The 24,472-nt window shown below is 49.6% G+C and overlaps 1 protein-coding gene across 1 annotated transcript; it reads right to left on the reverse strand.

Annotated features, from left to right (window-relative positions):
- Positions 1-780: 780 nt before the first annotated feature.
- On the reverse strand, positions 781-23,029 carry LOC121576066 (tubulin--tyrosine ligase-like protein 12). Its single transcript, XM_041889360.2, has 3 exons — positions 22,976-23,029; positions 10,936-11,074; positions 781-1,056 (listed from the first exon to the last, which is right to left on the reverse strand). The coding sequence occupies exons 1-3, from the start codon at positions 23,018-23,020 to the stop codon at positions 824-826; spliced, it is 417 nt and encodes a 138-aa protein (XP_041745294.1). The 5' UTR covers positions 23,021-23,029; the 3' UTR covers positions 781-823.
- Positions 23,030-24,472: the final 1,443 nt, after the last annotated feature.

Raw genomic sequence — 24,472 nt, forward strand, 5'->3', positions numbered from 1 at the left:
CAGGAAGTGCAGTGGTTGACTTCCTCCAGTGTTTTGTACTGTAGCAATGAAAACGTGCCTTTCCTCTTACCCTCCTTCTAGATCACCTACTGTTAAGAGAATGTATTAACTAACAATGTCAGTGTCTCTGTGTGTCTCCCAAAAGGTTGTAAGGCTTTTGGATCAAGAAATGGACATAGCCTCAGTGCAATAGCCAGGTCTTTATTCAGAGAATTCTGTTATCACAATTTCAGAGTCCATCTTTTATACACACACACACACACACACACACACACACACACACACACACACACACACACACACACACACACACACACACACACACACATGTTCTCATCATAATCTACTCCCTGCTCGGGCAGGCTGCATTCCTCAGTTATTGCCGTTCTCACAATATCCTGCAACATATTTCATACTCTCTTCCAAGCCTAACGGTTTCTCTCCTCCCTACATTGGGAGGCCTCTTTATCTTGGTTTCTCAGTTGTCTGTAGACAGTTCTCCTTGTCCTTTGTTGTCTGGCCTAACTCTTACTCACATTGCTAAATAGTAACACAATGTCATAATCTTTACTGGTCCTACACTCACACATTCTAACACATTTCACACAGTTTCAGGGTGTAATAATTAGTCATTAATAATGATTATATCTCCTTCCCCACCTCGGCCTCCCCTTACCACCCCTACTCTGGGCCATGTTGATGGCGAGGAAATATTATCAATTTTAAGTGTGATCCTCGGGACCTCGTGGAGAACGAATGCGACACACGGGGCAACATTTATTTGGCACTTCTGGTCCAGACCATTACTCATGATCAATTCCTACTAGAAAGAGGTAATACACATTTTCCAAATGGGCCTTTTCAACTGCGTAATATGGAAAGGGTTTGAGGTCAGGGGTTTGAGATCATCATGAGACTGGAGTGACAGGGAACTGATCAGCCTCATCCAGAGTGTTTGGAACATGTGGTCGTAGAAGCCAGGGTGATAGAGGCAGGCCTGGGCGCAGTCTGGACTGAAGTTCACCTCCAGGATCTGAGGCTTCATCAAGCGTTCACCTGATCCAGGAACAGATCATAGAGGGTTGGATCATACACTGGATTTTATTAGCAGGGGTTAATAATGGATGACATACAGTGAGGGAAAATAGTATTTGATCCCCTGCTGATTTTGTACGTTTGCCCACTGACAAAGAAATGATCAGTCTATAATTTTAATGGTAGGTTTATTTGAACAGTGAGAGACAGAATAACAACAACAAAATAAGTATTTGACCCCTCTGCAAAACATGACTTAGAACTTGGTGGCAAAACCCTTGTTGGCAATCACAGAGGTCAGACGATTCTTGTAGTTGGCCACCAGGTTTGCACACATCTCAGGAGGGATTTTGTCCCACTCCTCTTTGCAGATCTTCTCCAAGTCATTAAGGTTTCGAGGCTGACGTTTGGCAACTCAAACCTTCAGCTCCCACCACAGATTTTCTATGGGATTAAGGTCTGGAGACTGGCTAGACCACTCCAGGACCTTAATGTGCTTCTTTTTGAGCCACTCCTTTGTTGCCTTGGCCGTGTGTTTTGGGTCATTGTCATGCTGGAATACCCATCCACGACCCATTTTCAATGCCCTGGCTGAGGGAAGGAGGTTCTCACCCAAGATTTGACGGTACATAGCCCCGTCCATCGTCCCTTTGATGCGGTGAAGTTGTCCTGTCCCCTTAGCAGAAAAACACCCCCAAAGCATAATGTTTTCACCTCCATGTTTGACGGTGGGGATGGTGTTCTTGGGGTCATAGGCAGCATTCCTCCTCCTCCAAACACGTCAAGTTGAGTTGATGCCAAAGAGCTCGATTTTGGTCTCATCTGACCACAACACTTTCACCCAGTTCTCCTCTGAATCATTCAGATGTTCATTGGCAAACTTCAGATGGGCTTGTATACGTGCTTTCTTGAGCAGGGGGACCTTGCGGGCGCTGCAGGATTTCAGTCCTTCACGGCGTAGTGTGTTACCAATTGTTTTCTTGGTGACTATGGTCCCAGCTGCCTTGAGATCGTTGACAAGATCCTCCCGTGTAGTTCTGGGCTGATTCCTCACCGTTCTCATGATCATTGCAACTCCACGAGGTGAGATCTTGCATGGAGCCCCAGGCCGAGGGAGATTCTTCCATTTGCGAATAATCACACCACCTGTTGTCACCTTCTCACCAAGCTGCTTGACGATGGTCTTGTAACCCATTCCAGCCTTGTGTAGGTCTACAATCTTGTCCCTGACATCCTTGTAGAGCTCTTTGGCCTTGGCCATGGTGGAGAGTTTGGAATCTGATTGATTGATTGCTTCTTTGGACAGGTGTCTTTTATACAGGTAACAAACTGAGATTAGGAGCACTCCCTTTAAGAGTGTGCTCCTAATCTCAGCTCGTTACCTGTATAAAAGACACCTGGGAGCCAGAAATCTTTCTGATTGAGAGGGGGTCAAATACTTATTTCCCTAATTAAAATGCAAATCAATGTATAACATTTTTGACATGCGTTTTTCTGGATTTTTTTGTTGTTATTCTGTCTCTCACTGTTCAAATAAACCTACCATTAAAATTATAGACTGATCATTTCTTTGTCAGTGGGCAAACGTATGAAATCAGCAGGGGATCAAATACTTTTTTTCCCTCACTGTATAATACAACTAAAATGAGGTTTATGAGAAATTAAGAAATACAAATTAAGTGTGAGAAATTTGTTTAAGTATATGGTATTTACCAGTCTACACTGGTAAAACTCTGCAATGGTATCACTATTGATTTATAGATGAACAGTGCTATTGTACCTATCCCCATGGGGGAAACTATCACTACAGGAAACTCCCACTAAGATATATAGCAGTTTTCCTACATGCTGAGGTGTTCGCATTTTAGTGAAACTAAATCTCTGTAGAGATCAGTATGAGTGTTATATATCACTAATCAACTGTTAAGCCACCCAATCTACCTCTGACAGATTTGAGAGCGTAACGTTTGCTATTTAGCAGACAATTGTATCCAAAGCGACTTAGTCATACGTGCATACATTTTACGTATGGGTGGCCCCAGCGGAGGTCGAACGCATAGCCCTTGGCATTCCAAGTGCCATGCTCTACCAACTGAGCCACACAGGACCACATTTTTAATAACAGAAGGCAATATTGGAGATTGTTCAGTTAATCGCAGTTAACCACTATCTCACACAAGGATGGAATGTCACGGTTTACTAAGCCAGAACCCAGAAGCAGACCAGGACAAGGTAAGTGGTGTCAAAGGTGAGTGTTTATTTAACTGATCCACGAGTGCTGCTGAATAATCCAGGGAACAGAGCGGGCGGCGTGGATGAGTTGTTGAGGGTGCAGTAGTTGGTCCAATGAGGGCTCGGCAGCCGCCCGACCATCAGGCAGAGGTTGGGTGAAGGTTCCGGACGAGTGACTGCAGGGAGAACAAAACGGAGGTAAGCATACAACAAGCAAACAAGGTGCAAAACAACAAAACTAATGCTCTAAGCTCTAAGACTGATCCGCTGATAAACATACTGTTCATGGCTAACGATCCGGCAGGGAATGGATGTTAGGCCAGAGCCTAAGAAGGGTGATGATCAGGACCAGGTGTGCAGATTGCTGATGGGATGCAGGTGCGGAAATCAAGAGAGCTCCCGCCTAGCAACGTTGCCCGGCAACCAGGCAGGGAGCGTTCCAGAACCCTCGGGGAAACTGGAGATCACGAGCAGAAAAACTAGTACACAGACCGGACCCGACTCAGACTGCCGGGATCGTTACAGTACCCCCCCTCCGACGAACGCCACCGGGCGGACTCCCCGGAGCGCCAGGATGGAGGCGGTAGAAGTCCCGAATGAGGTCAGCATCTAGGATCTGTCGCGCGGAATCCAACTCCTCTCTTCAGGACCATACCCCTCCCAGTCCACGAGATACTGGAAACCCCGCCCCGCCGTCTGGAATCCATGATGCGTCGCACCGTGTAGGCAGGACCACCTCCGATCATCCGAGGAGGAGGAGGAGGAGGCGGAGGAGGCAACAGAGGACTGAGGAAAACAGGCTTGAGGCAGGAGACATGAAAGGTGGGATGGACTCTGAGCGTCCTCGGTAGTTTGAGTCGAACTGCCACCGGATTGATCACCTTCTCCACCACAAACGGACCAATGAACTCGGTAACAACTTCCTAGACTCAGTCCGTAAAGGAAGATCCCGTGTGGCCACCAGACCCTATCTCCGATGGTATAGGTGGGAGCGGGGATCCGGCGACGAATCGCCTGGAGCTGATACCGGTCCGAAACTCTAAGGAGTGCCTTTCTGGCCCGATGCCAGGTCCGGTGGCAACACGAATATGGGCCTGAACAGAAGGCACTGAGAGCTCCTTCTCCTGAGAAGGGAACAAGGGAGGTTGGTAGCCATACAGGCACTGGAAGGGAGACATCCCAGTGGCAGATGTAGGGAGAGTATTGTGGGCATACTCAACCCAAGGCAACTGAGAGACCCAGGAGGTGGGGTTGGAAGAGACCAGGCAGCGTAGCGTGGATTCCATCTTCTGGTTGGCTCTCTCCGCCTGACCATTAGATTGGGGGTGAAAACCAGATGTGAGACTGACTGTAGCTCCAATGGCCAAACAGAAGGACTTCCAGACCGCAGAGGTAAACTGAGGGCCACGGTCGGGAAAGCGATATCACTGGGCAAACCGTGGACCCTGAAAACCTCCCTAACCAGGATCTCGGACGTCTCCGAGGCAGAGGGAAGCTTGGCAATTGGCACAAAGTGGGCGAACTTGCTGAATCTGTCCACGATAGTCAGAACGACCGTGTTCCCCTCAGAAGCGGGCAACCCAGTGACAAAGTCCAGGGCCAGATGCGACCATGGTCGCGGGGAATAGGAAGGGGGGTGAAGTAGTCCAGAGCTGGGCCGATTGGTACTCTTATTCTGCGCACACACTGGACAGGCAGCAACAAAACCCCGAGTATCCTCGGCCATGGCAGGCCACCAAAAAGCGTCTGCGAAGAAACGCCATCGTCCGAGCCACGCCAGGGTGACAAGCCATCTTGCTGGCGTGGGACCATTTGAGGACAGCAGGACGAACCGACTCAGGCACAAACAACCGACCGGGTGGACCGTTACGGGACCGGGCTGCGTCCGAAGGGCCGCCATCACCTCCTCCTCAATCTTCCACATAACTGCTCCCACGACGCAGTTCCGGGGAGAAGATTGTCTCGGTCTTGGACCCACTCTCCTCCGTCTTGGAGAACATCCGGGACAAGGCGTCCGCCTTGCCGTTCTTAGATCCAGGTCGGAACGTCAGGGAAAAATTGAATCGTCCGAAAAACAACGCCCACCTGGCCTGGCGGGAGTTGAGACGTCTAGCCGATTGCACGTAAGCAAGATTCTTGTGGTCAGTCCAGACAATAAACGGTTTGCTCCGCCTCCAACCAGTGGCGCCACTCCTCCAAGGCAAGTTTCACCGCGAGAAGCTCCCGGTTACCCACATCGTAATTCCTCTCCGCAGGCGAAAGGCGACGAGAGTAGTAGGCGCAGGGATGGAGTTTACTGTCCGTGGAGCATCGCTGCGACAGGATGGCGCCAACTCCCACATCAGACGCGGCGTCCACTTCAACGGCGAACTGGACGGGCCGTGTCCGGTTGAGAGAGAATCGGTGCGTTGGTGAATCGCCTCTTCAAATCCAGAAACGCTCGATCCGCCTCCGGATTCCACTTGAAGGTCCTGATACTGGAAGTCAAGGCAGTTAACTGGAGCGGCCACACGGCTGTAATCCCGGATGAATCTGCGGTAGAAATTCGCAAACCCCAAAAATCTCTGGAGCTGCAATCTCGGCCGGGCTGGGCCCATTCCAGAACCGCTCTAACCTTCTCCTGGTCCATCCTAATCTCTCCCCTGGAGATGATGTACCCGAGAAAGGATGTCGTGTGGGCGTGAAACTCGCACTTCTCGGCCTTCACGAACAGGCGATTCTCCAACAATCGCTGCAGAACCTGCCGGACATGCTGGACGTGGTCGGGAAGGTTCCTTCGAGAAGATCAGAATGTCATCCAGGTAAACAAACACAAAGAGACCGATCATATCTCTCAGGACGTCGTTCACCATACTCTGGAATACCGCTGGAGCATTGGTCAGTCCAAACGGCATCACCTGATACTCGAAGTGACCCATCGGTGTATTGAAACCCGTCAACCACTCGTCCCCCTCTCTGATCCGGACCATGTGATACGCATTGCGTAGGTCTAGCTTGGTGAACACCGTAGCACCCTGTAAGGAGTCGAAGGCAGAACTCATCAAGGGCAGGGGATACTTGTTCTTGACCGTGATGTCATTCAACCCCCGATAATCAATACACGGTCGAAGAGAGCCATCCTTCTTACCCACAAAGAAGAATCCTGCCCCCAGGGGGTGATGACGAGGGACGAAACGAGACCAGCAGCTAGGGACTCCTTGATGTAGGTCTCCAAAGCCTCACGTTCAGGTCGGGAGATACTGTATAACCTTCCCTTGGGGTAGACAGCTCCAGGGAACAGGTTGATGGCACAATCATATGGTCGGTGGGGAGGGGAGTGACAGAGCCTTCTGCTTACTGAACACTTCCCCAAATCGTGATATGTCTCGGGAACCAGGGACAAATCTGGGGGTTTAGCCTCAATCACCTGACTGGGAACCGAATGGGGACAGGCAGTCTTGAGACAGTTAGCATGACAATCAAGGCTCCAACTCGTTACCTTGCCCGTCACCCAATCGAACGTGGGATTGTGTTCCTTCAGCCAGGGGTATCCAAGGACCAGAGGAACATGGGAAGACGGCAGAATGAAGAATGAAATCATCTCAGAATGATTCCCCGACAACAGCATCTTAACCGGTTCAGTCCTCATCGTGATACGTGCCAGACTACTGCCGTCCAGAGTGGTAGCTTCAATGGCTTCCGGCAATTGCTCCTTGGAAAGCCCCAGCTGTTCCACCAACTCGGCATCAAGAAAGCTTCCATCGGCACCTGAATCGATAAAAGCGTTAATCGCTAAGCTCTGATTCCTGTTCATAAGGGTAGCCGGAAACGGGGTCTGACAGAGGTATTGAGAGGTCGAAACTGGCTCGCTAAAAGTCCTCCCAACTTTAGCGAGCCGCGCAGTTTGGCGACCGCCGGGAACCAGTGGCGGAGGTAATGTCCCGAACCACCACAGTAGAGGCAACAGTTAGTCCTACGTCTGTGTTGGCGCTCCTCCTTGGTTAACCCGTGCCGCCCCACTTGCATGGGTTCAGAATCGGGAGACAGGACCTCTCCACTAATCCTGTGTGGTGGACGATGATCGACGTATTCTGGTCCAATCCCCGACCCGACTGGAACCTGAGAAGCTGATCGGTTGGACGGGACCCATTGCTTCTCCCTCCTTCGCTCTCGGACTCGATTATCCACCCGAATAGACAAGGCTACCAAGCTGTCCAGGTCACTAGGCTCCGGATAGGAGATCAACTCATCCTTGAGCTGCTCCGACAGACCCTGGTAAAAGGCCGCTTGCAGAGACTCCTCATTCCACCCACTCTCCACAGCCAACGTCTTGAACTCGATCACGAAGTCGGCCACGCTGCGAGTTCCTTGGCGAAGCGAAAACAGGCGCCTAGCTGCGTCCCTCCCTCGGACGGAATGGTCGAAGAGCTTCCTCATCTCGGCCGTGAACCCCTGGTATGAAGCCATGCAGGGATCCTGTCATTCCCAAACGGCTGAAGCCCACTCCAGCGCTCGACCACGCAGCAACTCAATCACAAAGGCTATCCTAGCTTTGTCTGTGGCATAAGAGTAGGGCTGTAGATCGAACACTAATCCACACCGCATAAGGAAGGAACGGCATCTTCCCAGCTCCCCCTCATATTTATCCGGCGTCGGAACCTTGGGCTCACGGAAGGACACAGCTCCAGAAGCGGCAGGCGAGATGGGTGAAACCGGTAGTGGATCCTCCACCGGAAACTTGCGCTGGTTCTGGACCTCCGTCAGACCGGTAGAAAGGTTCCGAACTGACAACGCGATCTCCTGTAGTACCGTGCTATGATGACCCAACATCTTCTCCTGATGGGTAATGGCATGGCGAACAGAGTCCAGGTCCGCTGGGTTCATTACTGGCCGGATCGTTCTGTCACGGTTTACTAAGCCAGAACCCAGAAGCAGACCAGGACAAGGTAAGTGGTGTCAAAGGTGAGTGTTTATTTAACTGATCCACGAGTGCTGCTGAATAATCCAGGGAACAGAGCGGGCGGCGTGGATGAGTTGTTGAGGGTGCAGTAGTTGGTCCAATGAGGGCTCGGCAGCCGCCGACCATCAGGCAGAGGTTGGGTGAAGGTTCCGGACGAGTGACTGCAGGGAGAACAAAACGGAGGTAAGCATACAACAAGCAAACAAGGTGCAAAACAACAAAACTAATGCTCTAAGCTCTAAGACTGATCCGCTGATAAACATACTGTTCATGGCTAACGATCCGGCAGGGAATGGATGTTAGGCCAGAGCCTAAGAAGGGTGATGATCAGGACCAGGTGTGCAGATTGCTGATGGGATGCAGGTGCGGAAATCAAGAGAGCTCCCGCCTAGCAACGTTGCCCGGCAACCAGGCAGGGAGCGTTCCAGAACCCTCGGGAAACTGGAGATCACGAGCAGAAAAACTAGTACACAGACCGGACCCGACTCAGACTGCCGGGATCGTTACATGGAAAACTTAACAAGCTAAGTATGGTGCAAAAAGAAGAGGCCTAAAACAGAGCCAGGAAATGACTGTTATTTTTTACATATATTAATTGATTACGCATATGGAAGGTGTTGTAGAAAAATGTCCTTATACTTATTAAAAAACCAAAGTACTTCCAGCGGTTTTGTAGAATCAAGATAAACTTTAATACACAAGCAATATAGCCGAGCTGGTCTGCAGAGCAACTAACTCTCCAACCCTCAGTTCTCAGTTTTTATACAGTTCCATTCTTGCTAATTTTACATACGTTTTAGCTTAATCCCTCCCTGTTTGGTTCCTCCACCACTGTTTCCAGTTTTCACCTCTTGACCGCTCCGCCCACTTCCTTATTTTATAATAGTAGCGAAATCTGACCTCTCTTCCTTCTATGTATTCAGTTTCTGGAAACAATAGTGACGTGACCAAGCCCTGTCATGTAAAAATAACAGAGCCATTTCCTGGCACTATTGTTTCCAAAAACGGAATGAATAGAAGGAGGAGGAGCCAGATTGTGCTACTATTAAAGAATAAACATGATGGGCTGGGCGGTCAAGATGTTAAGATTGGAAACAATTAAGGAAAAGGCGTGTACTATGAGCAAGAATGAAACTGTATATAGACTGATAACTGAGGGTTGGAGAGTTAGTTGCTCTGCAGCCCAGCTCGGCTCTATTGCTTGTGTAATAAAGTATATCTTGATTCTACAAAAACTCTGGAAGTACTTTATTTTTTAATAAGGATAAGGACGATTTTCCACAACAACAACAAACCAACTGCACTCTCAACCTCCTAGCCTGTTGGGTCCTAAATTCTTTACGTCCACCATATTAAGTTGTAGCATCTGGGTGACCTCTGAGGTTAGGAGTCGTCACCATAAAACAGAACTTGGTATCCTAGGTAACCTTCCTGAGGCTACGGCCGATAGCTGTAACTCAGCCATAGGCACATTCAAATGATAGTTTACTCTGACCCAGAGGGTGGAGATGTTTTGACCAGGGCCTAGGCACTTGGAGAGCGAACAGAGATAAGATGAGTATATAATGAGTGGTTTGTCCTTCAGTTCTTCGGCAGATTGGTATGGACCTTCCGAGGAACGTGTCTGTCTCCCCATATGTGTTTCTCTATTAAACCTTTAAAAATATCAAACGTGTTATGATGTCTTTTCGTGGTGTTGTGGGAACAAGGTTACATTTGTTTTAGAGGTGACACTTGGTGCCACAGAGTCTGAATACCAAGGATTCCATTATGTCGAGGGAGCTTACTGGTGTTTATCTTAGAATTATTGATAGATATAATATACTGACTTGGGGTACAGGGCGATACCATCAGGGACGGGAGTGTCCACTGATGGTTACCAGATGTGGTTGAAGGAACGTGTAACATGAAGTATATAAACTGAGAGATTTCCTTTGTCCAGAGTTGGGATGACAAGAGGCAAAGCATGTGTCGTTTGTTAGACGAATCACGGTACCATACCTATTAAATATTTTGCATTAACTCCCCATATAATTGTTTAAGTATATTCTTGCAGCCTGAATTACTTGACACCAGAGAAACTCATCATAACACCTTGTATCCAGCATTTCCCACACCTTGAACAAATATATAATTCCCAGCATGCCCCAGTAGCCATACATGAGTTTTATGTCTGTAAATGTAGGGACCTAAAAAATACAGAGTAACAACCTTACGCCTATACATGTGTTACTGTTTCATGCAGCTGCTGCTGGTCCTCCGCGGCTCCCTCTCCTTTCCTTACAATGGCAGTACTATCCATCACAGTTACCATGTATACACTGTGGGAACAGGAGGACAGCTGGTCTGGCCTTGAACTGGCTAGTCTCAGAAACAATAGATCAAATGTGTTCGTGTCATGCGCCGAATAATGCTTACTTACAAGGCCTCATTGTTCAATAATGCGTAAACACAAATCTGTGTGTAAACCATGTGTGTGATCATTTCCATGCAAAGTGTGAGATAATGAATAAGAATGTGGACAATAACAGTTAGCCTATCTATTGTTTCTGAGACTGTAGCCAGTTCAAGGCCAGACTAGCTCTCCTCCTGTTCCCACAGTGTATACAGTTAGCCTTTCTTGTGAATGTGTGAGGAACTCCATGAGGAATGTAGAGCTCTCACACATAAACACGTGGAGGTACAGAAATGTACACACAAACATATGCATTAATACACCCATGCCTCACCTCTGTCCCCGGTGCCCCACTTGAGCAGAAGGTCTACAGCGTAGATGGCCCGGGAGGAGGGGTAGGCACAGAAACCGTAGGGGGCTGGACGAGACGAGGCTACCTGGAAGAGCTCTGCAAATGCCTTGAACATCTCTCTCTGAGAGAGAGGAGAGAGGGGGAAGGGTAAAGCGTCACTAGGGGGTAGAGAGAGAAATAAACACGCCTTGCTATTGAGAAAGGCCGCCGTATGCAGACCTGGCTCTCAAGAGAAGACAGGCTATGTGCACACTGCCCACAAAATGTGGTGGAAACTGAGCTGCACTTCCTAACCTCCTGCCAAATGTATGACCATATTAGAGACACATATTTCCCTCAGATTACAGAGATCTACAAAGAATTAGAAAACAAACCCAATTTTGATAATCTCCCTTATCTACTGGGTGAAAAACCAGTGTGCAATCACAGCAGCAAAATGTGTGACCTGTTGCCACAAGAAAAGGTCAACCAGTGAAGAACAAACACCATTGTAAATACAACCCATATTTATGTTTATTTTATTTTCCCATTTGTACTTTAACTATTTGCACATTGTTACAACACAGTATATATACATAATAAGACATTTGAAATGTCTGTCACGAATACCGCCGCGGCTGCTCCTCCTCCTTGTTCGGGCAGGCTTCGGCGTTCGTCGTCCCCGGAGTACTAGCTGCCACCGTTTGATGTTTCGATGTTTGTTTGGTCATGTCTAGTTTAGTGCACCTGTTTCGTATTATGTCCTAATTATGTCACCTATAAGTTTCCCTGTGTTATGTTCTGTAGTTGTGTGTTATTGTCCGCCTGTCGTTTGTCTTTTTCGGTAATATGTTGTGCATTAGTGTTTTACGCGTTGCGCGTAGTCTTTCGCCTCCTGTGTGTTCGAGGCCATTTCTTTTTTTGTATTTTGTCATTGTGTCTAAGTAAAGTCGTTTTGACTTATCCGCTGTGTCCTGCGCCTGACTTCACCACCACATCCACAAGTATACCGTGACAATGTCTTTATTCTTTGGAACTTCTGAGTGTAATGTTTACTGTTAATATTTATTGTTTATTTCACTTTTGTTTACTATCTACTTCACTTGCTTTGGCAATGTTAACATACGTTTCCCATGCCAATAAAGCCCTTAAATTCAATTTAATTTAATTGAAATAAACAAGGGGAGGCGGTAGACAGAGATAGGTGAGAAAACGAGGTGGCGATATAGGGGATAGAGTGTCAGAGAGAATGAGATAGAGGATAGGGGTCGAGAGAGATGGTGAGAGAGAGGTGGAGATAAAAGGGATAGATAGAGAGAGAGGTGATAAAAGGGATATATATATATAGAGAGAAAGAAAGAGATAGAGGAGGGGTAGAGAGAGAACGATAATACAACTGTATTACAAAAGTTACAAGTTTTATTAGTTGTATGTACGTGATACACACAGTCTACACCGTCCAACTAAATGCTTACTTGCAGGTTCCTTCAACAATATAACGATAAGAAATAATAAAAGATAAGAGTACGAACATAAAGTAAATGGCTCAGTAGAATGGAATAAACATTTTAGCATAAGTATAATACAGGAAGGCACAATTTATAGTCCAATATTTACACATGTTTGAAAAAGTAAGGTGTTACGTAATCAGATTACTTTTATGAATAACGGAGTAAAGTAACTTTTTCAAATTGGGTAATATTACAGTTACTTTGTCAAACAACGTGTGCGTTACTTTCAGAATCATATCTCTACCGGGAGCATGTTTACATAATCCGATCTCGACTTGTTTCCTCAATTAGTTCTCCAGCGATCGGAGAAATGCTGTTTGGAGAAATGTCATGACAGCTGCATTAATTAAGAACACCTTCCTAATATTGAGGTTCGGGGCACCTCCCCCTTTTGCCCTCAGAACAGCCTCAATTCGTCGGGGCATGGACACTACAAGGTGTCGAAAGCGTTCCACAGGGATGCTGGCCCATGTTGACGCCAATGTTTCCCACAGTTGTGTCAAGTTGGCTGGATGTCCTTTGGGTGGTGGACCATTCTTGATACACACTGGAAACTGTTGAGCGTGAAAAACCCAGCAGTGTTGCAGTTCTTGACACACTTAAACCGGTGTGCCTGGCACCTACTACCATACCACGTTCAAAGGCATTTAAATATTTTGTCTTGCCCATTCACCCTCTGAATGGTACACATACACAATCCATATCTTAATTGTCTCAAGGCTTAATAATCCTTCTTTAACCGGTCTCCTCCCCTTCATCTACACTGATTGAAGTGGATTTGACATCAATAAGGGATCATAGCTTTCAGCTGGATTCACCTGGTCAGTCTGTCATGGAAAGAGCAGGTTTTCTTAAATGTTTTATATACTCAGTGTATATGCTTGTGTGGCTTGTACATTATGCTATTCAGCTGAAACATCCTGTTTGGTGAATAAATCTGGTTTGAGCTTTTATCTGTGTCTGTCTGGTCTGTACCTTGAGCAGAACCTTACAGTAGTAGTACTGCATACTGACGCCACACACACACTCACCACATACACTGCTGCTACTGTCTATTATCTATCCTGTTGCCTAGTCACTTTACCCCTACCTATATGTAGATAGCTACCACAATTACCTCATACCCCTGCACATCGACTCGGTACTTGTACTCCCTGTATATAGCCATGTTATTTTCTACTCCCTGTATATAGCCATGTTATTTTCTACTCCCTGTATATAGCCTTGTTATTTTCTACTCCCTATATATAGCCTTGTTATTTTTACTCTTTATTTTCATTCATTATTCACTGTTTATTTCTTCCTTGTGTCACTATTTATATATTTTTATAATTGTATCTTATCTTTAACTCTGCATTGTTAAAGACTCTGCAGCCCGTGTAGTTCTGGGCTGAATCCTCACCGTTCTCATGATCATTGCAACTCCACAAGGTGAGATCTTGCATGGAGCCCCAGGCCGAGGGAGATTGACAGTTATTTTGTGTTTCTTCCATTTGCGAATAATCGCACCAACTGTTGTCACCTTCTCACCAAGCTGCTTGGCAATGGTCTTGTAGCACATTCCAGCCTTGTGTAGGTCTACAATCTTGTCCCTGACATCCTTGGAGAGCTCTTTGGTCTTGGCCATGGTGGAGAGTTTGGAATCTGATAGATTGATTGCTTCTTCATTTTTGACATGCGTTTTTCTGGATTTCTTTGTTGTTATTCTGTCTCTCACTGTTCAAATAAACCTACCATTAAAATTATAGACTGATCATTTCTTTGTCAGTGGGCAAACGTACAAAATCAGCAGGGGATCAAATACTTTTTTCCCCTCACTGTAGCTACGATAAATCACAATTGTTTTCGCGAGACAGTGTGGTATCGACAATCCTCACGACCAAGTGAAGAATCTTGTAGTGTGAACCCATCTGTGCCACATCGTTTAGTGTTGTCACGGTTTTGGCCGAGGCTGCCTCTCTTCCTTGCTCGGGCAGGCTTCGGCGTTCGTCGTCTCCGGAATACTAGCTGCCACCGTTGCATGTTTCTATGTTTGTTTGCTTTTGTCTGATTGTTGTTACACCTGTTATCGTTTAGTGTAATTAGTGTCCTATAAGTTCTCGTTGTGTTTGTCTAGTGTTGTGTGTTATTGTTTTACTGTCGTGCCGGTAGGCTGTGTGACGTCACGAGAGGCTACACAGCTTTCAGCGGGATTGCTCAAGTAGTGCAAGGAGACAAGGTTCAAACAAAACAAGGATTTTATTATAGGTCTTGGGAAATTAACGAAAATATAACCAAATTCTGTTCTCTTGTGGCTCTTTAAGGATTAACAGTTCAGGGATGTCTCTTCCACATCCAAAATCATAATTCTCACTCGCTCAGATAACTTTTCCCCAGCCTTACTGTAGTCCACGTTGCAGCTAGTGGCCAACCCAGCAAAAAGTCCTTCCAAATGTCTCTCACGTATTTCCACAGGTGCATATATCCAAAGGTGAGTATTTCCCAAAGGTAAGTATCTCCAAATCCTTATATTCCTCATGGAAGTGGACGTGCAGCACTCTTGTCCTCCAGAGAGCCCAGGTTGGAGACTGTGTCTCTTCCCCTCCCAAACCTTCAGCTCATCAGCTCCTCATTTGTTTCAGCTGCGTGGGAAGATTGGCCATAGAGGGGTGGAGTTCCCGACCATACCAGCAGATGGAGCCATAGCTGTCTGGGTTTGCAGCCACCTCAGGGGGATGTAACGTCCCTCCAGGACACAGCCTCTCGTGACATCACACATCCCCCTCTCGGGACCGACGTCCTCGTCGGGGTAAAGGCAGCGAAGAAGGCATCACGCCGGGAGAGGGCGTCCGCATTGCCGTGGTGCTTGCCAGACTGCTCTCTCTTCAACTCCTCCAACTCTAGGACCAGGGACTCAGCCTCCTGTTGTCTCTCCTTGAGTTTCTTACTGAACGCATCAGCCTTGGTTTTAGCAGAGTTTAGCTTCTGTTGAGCAGCTTTCAGTTCCTTCTCTCTCTCTGCCTCCGCATTCTTCATCTTGTTCTCCAACACCTTGTACTTCTCCTCTGCCTTCTTCTGGACCTCCTTACTACTGCGCAGGGTCTCCTCACACTCCTCGATGGTCCTGCGCAGCCTCTCCAGCTCCTCCTGTTGCTTAGGGAAGGAGCTCTGTTGGAGTTTAGCCTGGAGGATATCTAACTCTTCTGTCTTCATGTCTAACTGTTGCTTTAACAAACGATACCTCTCAGCGGTCCCCCTTCAGACCAGACAGTTCTTTGTCCAGATTCTGTAGCTCCGTCTCTGTGTCGGTCTGGGCACCTGCCATCCCTATCAGAGCCCGGGCGGGAGTGAGTAACTCGGAGGATTGCACCGGAGCCTTCCCAGGATGAGTCTTGCCTCTCCGTTTCCGAGGTACTCGGGTTATCCTCTCCTGAGACTCTCTCCAGAGTGGGTAAAAGGCTGGGCAGTCTCGTCCAATTAGGACAGGGACGGGGAGGGGAATCAACCACCCCGCCCGGTCGTGTGTATGGTTCCCCGTGTGCTGGTCATTGTAAGTTCAGTAATGGGGTATTCTCTGGTGTCCCCATGGACACAGGAAACTGGGAGGACTTTCCCCGGGGTCAGACACGTTGGGCCCACCAAATCCTTACGCACCAGGGTGGCCCGGCTACCAGAATCCAGTAAGGCCTCCACATCATGGTGATTCACAGTTACCGGGCAGGTGGGGGGTCGATCGGGGCCGCCATCTACGACTCCCAAGAGCGAGGCAAAACGGTGTGTGGGTGCTGAGCTGGGAGGACTCCGCAGTGGGCATAGGTTCATCGGCTGGTTTCCCACACAGCCAGGAGATATGTCCCATCTCCCCACACCGTAACACTGTCGAGTTTCCCCCTCCTGGTGTACTCTTCTTGGACCCGCCTGGTTTCTGGCTCCCCTGGAGCCGGGATAAGTCCTGACGTGGCTGGGTTCGAGACCTTGGGGTCCTTGGACGGGTTCTTCCCATTTGTGGTGGGGCCGCCCTCCTGGGGTCTTTTCGGGAAGCATTCAGCATCTCCGCTGTGGCCTGGTACTTTTCCACAGCTTCCACGGTCAGATCAGCCGTGGTCAAGGCCTGTTGACCTGATGAACCGTTTTGCCTCATAAGGCAGGGCGCGTAGGTAACGATCCACCACAACGGCCTCCACCACCGCCGCTGCTGTATTCCTCTGCGGATCCAGCCATTTCCTTGCGATTCGGACAAGTTCATGCATCTGCGCCCGAGGAGGTTGGTCTGGTTGGAAGGTCCAGCTGTGAAAGCGCTGGGCCATACCAAACTTTGTGAGTCCATATCTGCTGAGGATCTCAGACTTCAGGGCATCATAGTCAGTAACCTGGTCAGGGCCCAGGTCCCGGACAGCATTCAGCGATTCCCCGGTTAGAAAGGGGGCTAACAGACCAACCCACTGTTGCTTGGGCCAGGCTTCCCTAGTGGCCGTGGCCTCAAATGCATGCAGGTATGCCTCAATGTCATCGGTAGCTCCCATCTTAGATATAAAGTCACTTGCCTTTATTGGGCGGGTATTTTGGACCACCCTCTGTCTCTGCAACTGCAATTCCTCTGCCTTCAGAAGGTTGGCTTTCTTTTGCTCCTCCAAGAGAGCCACGTTTGCTTGCATCTGGGCTTGCTGGCCAGCAACAAGGGCTTTCAATATGTCCTCCATTTCAGTCGGGCGGGAGCCTACGGCCAACTTGGAAAACTGGGTGATCAAACCTTCGGTATCCTCCTCTGACATGCACTATTAACGCTTGAGCGTGCCCGTATTCTCCACCATCTGTGACGTCACGAGAGGCTACACAGCTTTAGCGGGATTGCTCAAGTAGTGCAAGGAGACAAGGTTCAAACAAAACAAGGATTTTATTATAGGTCTTGGGAAATTAACGAAAATATAACCAAATTCTGTTCTCTTGTGGCTCTTTAAGGATTAACAGTTCAGGGATGTCTCTTCCACATCCAAAATCATAATTCTCACTCGCTCAGATAACTTTTCCCCAGCCTTACTGTAGTCCACGTTGCAGCTAGTGGCCAACCCAGCAAAAAAGTCCTTCCAAATGTCTCTCACGTATTTCCACAGGTGCATATATCCAAAGGTGAGTATTTCCCAAAGGTAAGTATCTCCAAATCCTTATATTCCTCATGGAAGTGGACGTGCAGCACTCTTGTCCTCCAGAGAGCCCAGGTTGGAGACTGTGTCTCTTCCCCTCCCAAACCTTCAGCTCATCAGCTCCTCATTTGTTTCAGCTGCGTGGGAAGATTGGCCATAGAGGGGTGGAGTTCCCGACCATACCAGCAGATGGAGCCATAGCTGTCTGGGTTTGCAGCCACCTCAGGGGGATGTAACGTCCCTCCAGGACACAGCCTCTCGTGACATCACAGCTGTTATTCTACTGTTTGCTCGGTTGAGCTATTTCTCCATATTGTTTTGGAGTGTTTTGTCGCACCTGTTAGTGCGCCCGTTATTTTCGCCTACGTGCGGAGTTTTCGCCTCAGGGCATTTATTCGTGATTGTTTTTGTGTGCATCTACTAAAGTCTGTTGGACTAACGTTCTGCGTCCTGCGCCTGATTCCACCACCACACCCACCTACATCTACCTTGACAGAATAACACACCTTAAGAATGGAATCAGCAGGAGCCGCAGCAGCACAGGCGACGCTGGAGGACCGGGTCCGCGAGCAGAATGACCAGATCCTGCGGATGGGGTCCGCACTGCAGGAGGTGATCACCACCATCCGAGGCTGGGAGACCCGAGGGACACCTCCACCACCATCCTCCCTGCCCGCACCATCGGCAAGTCAGCCCATTCCCGCTCCGGAACCCAGAGGAGTTCGACTCTCGCTCCCGAGGGCCTACGATGGGACCGCTGCCGGGTGTCAGGGATTCCTTCTCCAGGTGGAGCTTTACCTGGCCACCGTGCACCCGGCGCCCTCGGGACACGAGAGCGTGTCCGCCCTGATCTCCTGCCTTTCCCGGTAAGGCGTTGGAATGGGCCAACGCAGAGTGGAGGAGAATCGACGCTACCACCATCACCTACGACCGAGTTCTCCCGCCGCTTCAGGGCGGTGTTTGACCATCCCCCGGAGGGGAAAGCGGCGGGGAGCGTCTGTTCTGCCTCCGGCAGGGGAAGAGAGTGCCCAGGAGTTCGCCTTAGAATTCCGTACTCTAGGGCGGATGCAGGGTGGAATGAGCGGGCCCTCATCGATCACTACCGATGTAGTCTACGTGAGGACGTCCGTAGGGAGCTGGCCTGTAGGGACACCAGCCTCTCGTTCGACCAGTTGGTCGACATGTCCATCAGGCTGGATACCCTGCTAGCTACCCGCGGACGTCCCCGAGGGGGTCCGTCCATTTCACCCTCCAGCGCCTCCGAGCCGTGCCCCATGGAGCTCGGGGCGCTGGCGCTAGAGAGAGGAGGGGTCGGATGACGAGGGGGTCCATCTCCTGCACCAACTGTGGTCGGGGAGGACACACCGCGGCTAGGTGCTGGGGATGGCCTCCTAGGGGAGAAGACGACAGGTCCCGCACTGGGGGAGTCCTTCCAGGTGAGTAGGTGCCCCACTCACCCAGAGCTCTCTGTTGCACACTTCTGTATGCCTGTGCGTTTTCCACAGGTAGCACCTCATTCCCAGCATAAGGCGCTGGTAGATTCAGGCGCGGCTGGGAATTTTGTTGATAAGAAATTTTGTTTAGCCTTAGGGATTCCCCTTCTCCCCTGTTGACGTTCCCTTCCCCGTTCATGCCCTAGATAGCCGTCCGTTGGGTGCGGGCTTGATCAGGGGAGGTCACGGCGCCACTTAGGATGTGTGCGCAGGGGGTCATCAGGAGATGATCCAGCTATTTCTGATCGACTCGCCTGCGTATCCGGTGGTGCTGGGCATGCCCTGGTTGAGTACCCATAACCCATCTATTTCGTGGCAGGAGAGGGCTCTGATGGAGTGGTCTGCCCAGTGTGTGGGTCGATGTTTAGGCGTTTCCGTAGGGGCTACCTCGGTGGAGAGTCCAAACCAGGTGCCCGCATTGCACGTTCCCCCTGAGTATGGGGATTTGGCTATTGTGTTCAGTAAGTCGAGGGCGACGCAGTTGCCTCCCCCATAGGCAGGGAGATTGTGCGATAGACCTCCAGGCAGGAGTTGCGCTCCCACGGAGCCATGTGTATCCTCTGTCTCAGGAGGAGAAGAGAGCTATGGAGACTTACATAGACGAATCTCTGAGACAAGGATACATACGGCCCTCCACTTCCCCCTGCGTCCTCGAGTTTCTTTTTTGTGAAGAAAAAGGATGGGGGGTTACGCCCGTGCATTGACTACCGTGGTCTCAATCAGATCACGGTGAAGTACAGTTATCCACTCCCGCTGATTGCGACCATGACGGAGTCATTGCACGGGGCGCATTTCTTCACTAAATTAGATCTCAGGAGCGCGTACAACTTGGTGCGCATTAGGGGAGCGATGAATGGAAGACAGCCTTTAGTACCACCTCGGGCCATTACGAGTATCTTGTCATGCCATACGGGTTGATGAACGCTCCTTCAGTTTTCCAATCATTCGTGGATGAGATCTTCAGGGACATGCAGGGGCAGGGGGTGGTCGTGTACATAGATGACATTCTCGTGTACTCGCCTACCCGGAATCGGAGCATGTGGCCCTGGTGCGCCGAGTGTTGCGGAGGCTGTTGGAGCACGACCTGTATGTCAAGGCAGAGAAGTGTCTGTTCTTCCAGGAGTCGGTCTCCTTTTTGGGTTATCAGTTGTCTGCGTCAGGGGGTGAAGATGGAGGTAGACCGGGTGTCAGCCGTGCGTAATTGGCAAACGCCAACCACTGTGAAGGAGGTGCAGCAGTTTTTGGGGTTTGCGAATTACAACCGGAGGTTTATCCGGGGGTTTTGGACAGGTGGCAGCTCCCATAACGTCTCTTTTGAAGGGGGTCCGGTGCATCTGCAGTGGTCAGCCGAGGCGGACAGGGCGTTTGGGAGGCTGAAGGACCTGTTTACCTCGGCCCCGGTGCTGGCGCATCCGGATCCCTCTTTGCCATTTCAGGTAGAGGTGGACGCGTCAGAGGCCGGTGTAGGAGCCGTGCTTTGCAACGGTCCGGCGTGCCACCTAAACTCCGCCCCTGTGCTTTTTATTCCAAGAAGCTCAGTCCGGCGGAGCGAAACTATGACGTAGGGGACAGGGAGCTGTTAGCCGTGGTACAGGCCCTAAAGGTGTGGAGGCACTGGCTTGAGGGGGCTCAACACCCTTTCCTCATTTTGACGGACCACCGTAACCTGGAGTACATCCGGGCAGCGAGGAGGCTGAACCCTCGCCAGGCGAGGTGGAATATGTTTTTGACCCGGTTCACATTTAAGATCACGTACATCCCTGGGTCACAGAACGGTAAGGCAGACGCACTGTCTCGGCGGTATGACACGGAGGAGAGGTCTCGTGGAGCCCACTCCCATACTGCCGGAGTCTTGTCTGGTGGCACCGGTAGTGTGGGAGGTCGATGCTGAACTCGAGCGAGGCGTTACGCACCGACCCTAGTCCACCTCAATGCCCGGAGGGTCGGAAGTACGTTCCGCTCGAGGTTCGGGATCGATTGATCTATTGGGCTCACACGTCACCCTCCTCTGGACACCCTGGTATCGGCCGGACAGTGCACTGTCTTAGTGCCAAGTACTGGTGGCCCACGTTGGCGAGGGATGTGAGGGTTTATGTTTCCTCCTGCTCGGTGTGCGCCCAGTGTAAGGCGCCTAGACATCTGCCTAGGGGTAAGTTACTACCCCTGCCCGTTCCACAACGACCATGGTCTCACCTCTCGGTGGATTTCCTCACTGACCTTCCTCCTTCACAGGGGAATACCACTATACTGGTCGTTGTGGACCGGTTTTCTAAGGCCTGTCGTTTGCTCCTATGCCGGGCCTTCCTACTGCCCTGCAAACCGCCGAAGCACTATTCACCCATGTGTTCCGGCACTACGGGGTACCCGAGGATATTGTGTCTGATCGAGGTCCCCAATTTACCTCCAGAGTCTGGAGAGCTTTTATGGAGCGGTTGGGGGGTCTCGGTGAGCCTCACCTCGGGTTACCACCCGGAGAGTAATGGGCAGGTGGAACGTGTGAACCAGGATGTGGGTAGGTTTCTTAGAACATACTGCCAGGACCGGCCGGAGGAGTGGGCCAGGTGCGTTCCCTGGGCCGAAATGGCCCAGAATTCCCTACGCCATTCCTCCACTAACCTAACCCCTTTCCAATGTGTGTTGGGTTACCAGCCGGTTCTGGCACCTTGGCAGCAGAGCCAGATCGAGGCTCCTGCGGTGGATGAGTGGGTGCGGCGCTCGGAGGAGACATGGAACGCTGCACACGTCCACCTGCAGCGGGCCCTCCGTCGTCATAAAGCGAGCGCCGATCTCCACCGCAGTGAGGGACCGGTGTACGCACCTGGTGATCGAGTCTGGCTCTCTACCAGAAACTTGCCCCTCCGCCTGCCCTGTCGGAAACTGGGTCGGCGGTTTGTAGGGCCATTTAAAGTCCTGAGAAGGTTGAACGAGGTGTGTTACAAATTACAACTACCTGTTGAGTATAAAAGTATTAACCCCTCGTTCCATGTGTCTCTTCTCAGGCCGGTGGTAGCTGGCCCACTCCAAGAAAGTGAGATCAGGAGACTCCTCCGCCCCCATTGGACATCGAGGGGCACCGGCGTACTCCGTGCGGTCCATCTTGGATTCGAGACGTCGGATGGGGGGTCTCCAATATCTAGTGGAGTGGGAGGGGTACGGCCCGGAGGAACGGTGCTGGGTGCCGAGGAGAGACATTTTGGACCCGTCTCTCCTGACGGAATTCCATCGTGGGCACCCGACGCACCCTGCTCCGCGTCCTCCTGGTCGTCCCCCGAGGCCGGAGTCGGCGCACGTCTGGAGCCGCGCGTCAGGGGGGTACTGTCACGGTTTCGGGCCGAGGCTGCCTCTCTTCCTTGCTCGGGCAGGCTTCGGCGTTCGTCGTCTCCGGAATACTAGCTGCCACCGTTGCATGTTTCTATGTTCGTTTGCTTTTGTCTGATTGTTGTTACACCTGTTATCGTTTAGTGTAATTAGTGTCCTATAAGTTCTCGTTGTGTTTGTCTAGTGTTGTGTGTTATTGTTTTACTGTCGTGCCGGTAGGCTGTTATTCTACTGTTTGCTCGGTTGAGCTATTTCTCCATATTGTTTTGGAGTGTTTTGTCGCACCTGTTAGTGCGCCCGTTATTTTCGCCTACGTGCGGAGTTTTCGCCTCAGGGCATTTATTCGTGATTGTTTTTGTGTGCATCTACTAAAGTCTGTTGGACTAACGTTCTGCGTCCTGCGCCTGATTCCACCACCACACCCACCTACATCTACCTTGACAAGTGTGCAAACCACTACGTTGGCAACATAACAAAATTACAGGAAAAACGGTTGTTTAATGTGAGAGGCGATGTTAGGATTTTAAAAGTCATGTAGTGTCCTCCCGGCTTAACTCACACATACAGATAGATACATTAAGCATTAAAAGTGTCTGTTTACCTCAACCTCTTTCCATGGATACTGAGGATACTGCTTTTCAAACATGGGTATGAATTCATCGTAGTGAACCTGGGGCAGACAGATTTAGGGAAGTAATTCAGGTAGTGTGTGTTTTTTTGTTGTAGCTGTGTGTGTGTTTTTGTGTTGTTGCTTTGTGTGCATTTTCTTTGACAAGTGTTTGTTTACTTTTCTGTGTGTGTGTCCTTTTCAGTCGGTTGGCTTAGTCTGCATTCCATGAATGACCACAGTAGTTGTGTGTACATGGGGGAATCAATGCAGGGGTTTGCTTTGGCATCATTATCTGTTTGACCCCTTCTGCATAGTTCATGACAGTGAAGTGCTTCTGGTAGTCATATGGTAGAATGAAACACCTATATACCTTAAATGCTTATGGATTGAGAACCAGTTGAAGGGTTGAGACAGAGCAGAGACATTTATGTGCTTTTCATAAACTCCCTGCAGCTGGTCTGGGTATGTCAATGACATGTGATGGAGATACAACTCCTCGTGGTGGCTGTGTGGAGATTGGAGTAACAATGGAACTAGTGTTATCATTTGTTTGTGCTTATGACCTGACACATAGCCACATGCACATAATCTCAAGGGCCAGGGTGTCATGAACCCTGCGTCCTGAGTCTGTTCCTGCCTGTGTTGCCGTTTTTCTGCTTGGTATCTCCTGTTTTCCCGAAGGTTCCTGAACGCACCCTGTCCGGTTGCCGGGCGACGTTGCTAGGCGGGTGATCTCTTGATTACCCGCACCTGTTTCTCATCAGCCTCGGCACACCTGGTCCTGATCATCACCCCTTCTGAAGCTCTGACCTGACATCCATTCCCTGCCGGATCGTTAGCCATTAACAGTATGTTTTGCCAGCGTATCAGCCTCTGAGTACTAGCGTTAGTTTTGTTGTTTTTGCACCTTGTTGACCTGCCTTGTACTTATCTCCGTTTTTTTCTGTCTACAGTCATTCTCCCGGAACCTTCACCCAACCCCTGCCGTGACATCATTTAATCTGCCACTTCACCTCCACCTACTCATCTCCGCCACCCGCTCCGTCTCCTGGATTATTCTGCATCCTTTTGAATCTGTAAATAAACACTCACCTTCGTTCAACTCACCTTGTCCTGGTCTGCTTCTGGGTTCGGTCTTAGAGAACCGTGACACAGGGAGGATGGTAAATGATAAATGCTTAAATGTATGTGGTTGAGAATGGGTTACGGATGACATGTTTAAACCATGTTTAAGTATTAATTGATATGTTTTATAATGTGTTATGAAATGATAAAGGTAAAACAGAATGAACATGATTGATACTTTGTACTCCAGATATATGTCTGGATAGTGAATATAGTCAATACAGAGTGTGATTGTTCTTTAACGTACGTATGTACATACGTTTTTGAGTCACGCCACTAATAAGATACAGAGGCCCCATTTAGAGAAGCGCAAGTAACCCTCATGAGTAGCCAACATGTGATACTGAAAGATGTTATTCATTC

This window comes from Coregonus clupeaformis, unplaced genomic scaffold, assembly GCF_020615455.1.
Source record: "Coregonus clupeaformis isolate EN_2021a unplaced genomic scaffold, ASM2061545v1 scaf0009, whole genome shotgun sequence".
NCBI lineage: Eukaryota > Metazoa > Chordata > Actinopteri > Salmoniformes > Salmonidae > Coregonus > Coregonus clupeaformis.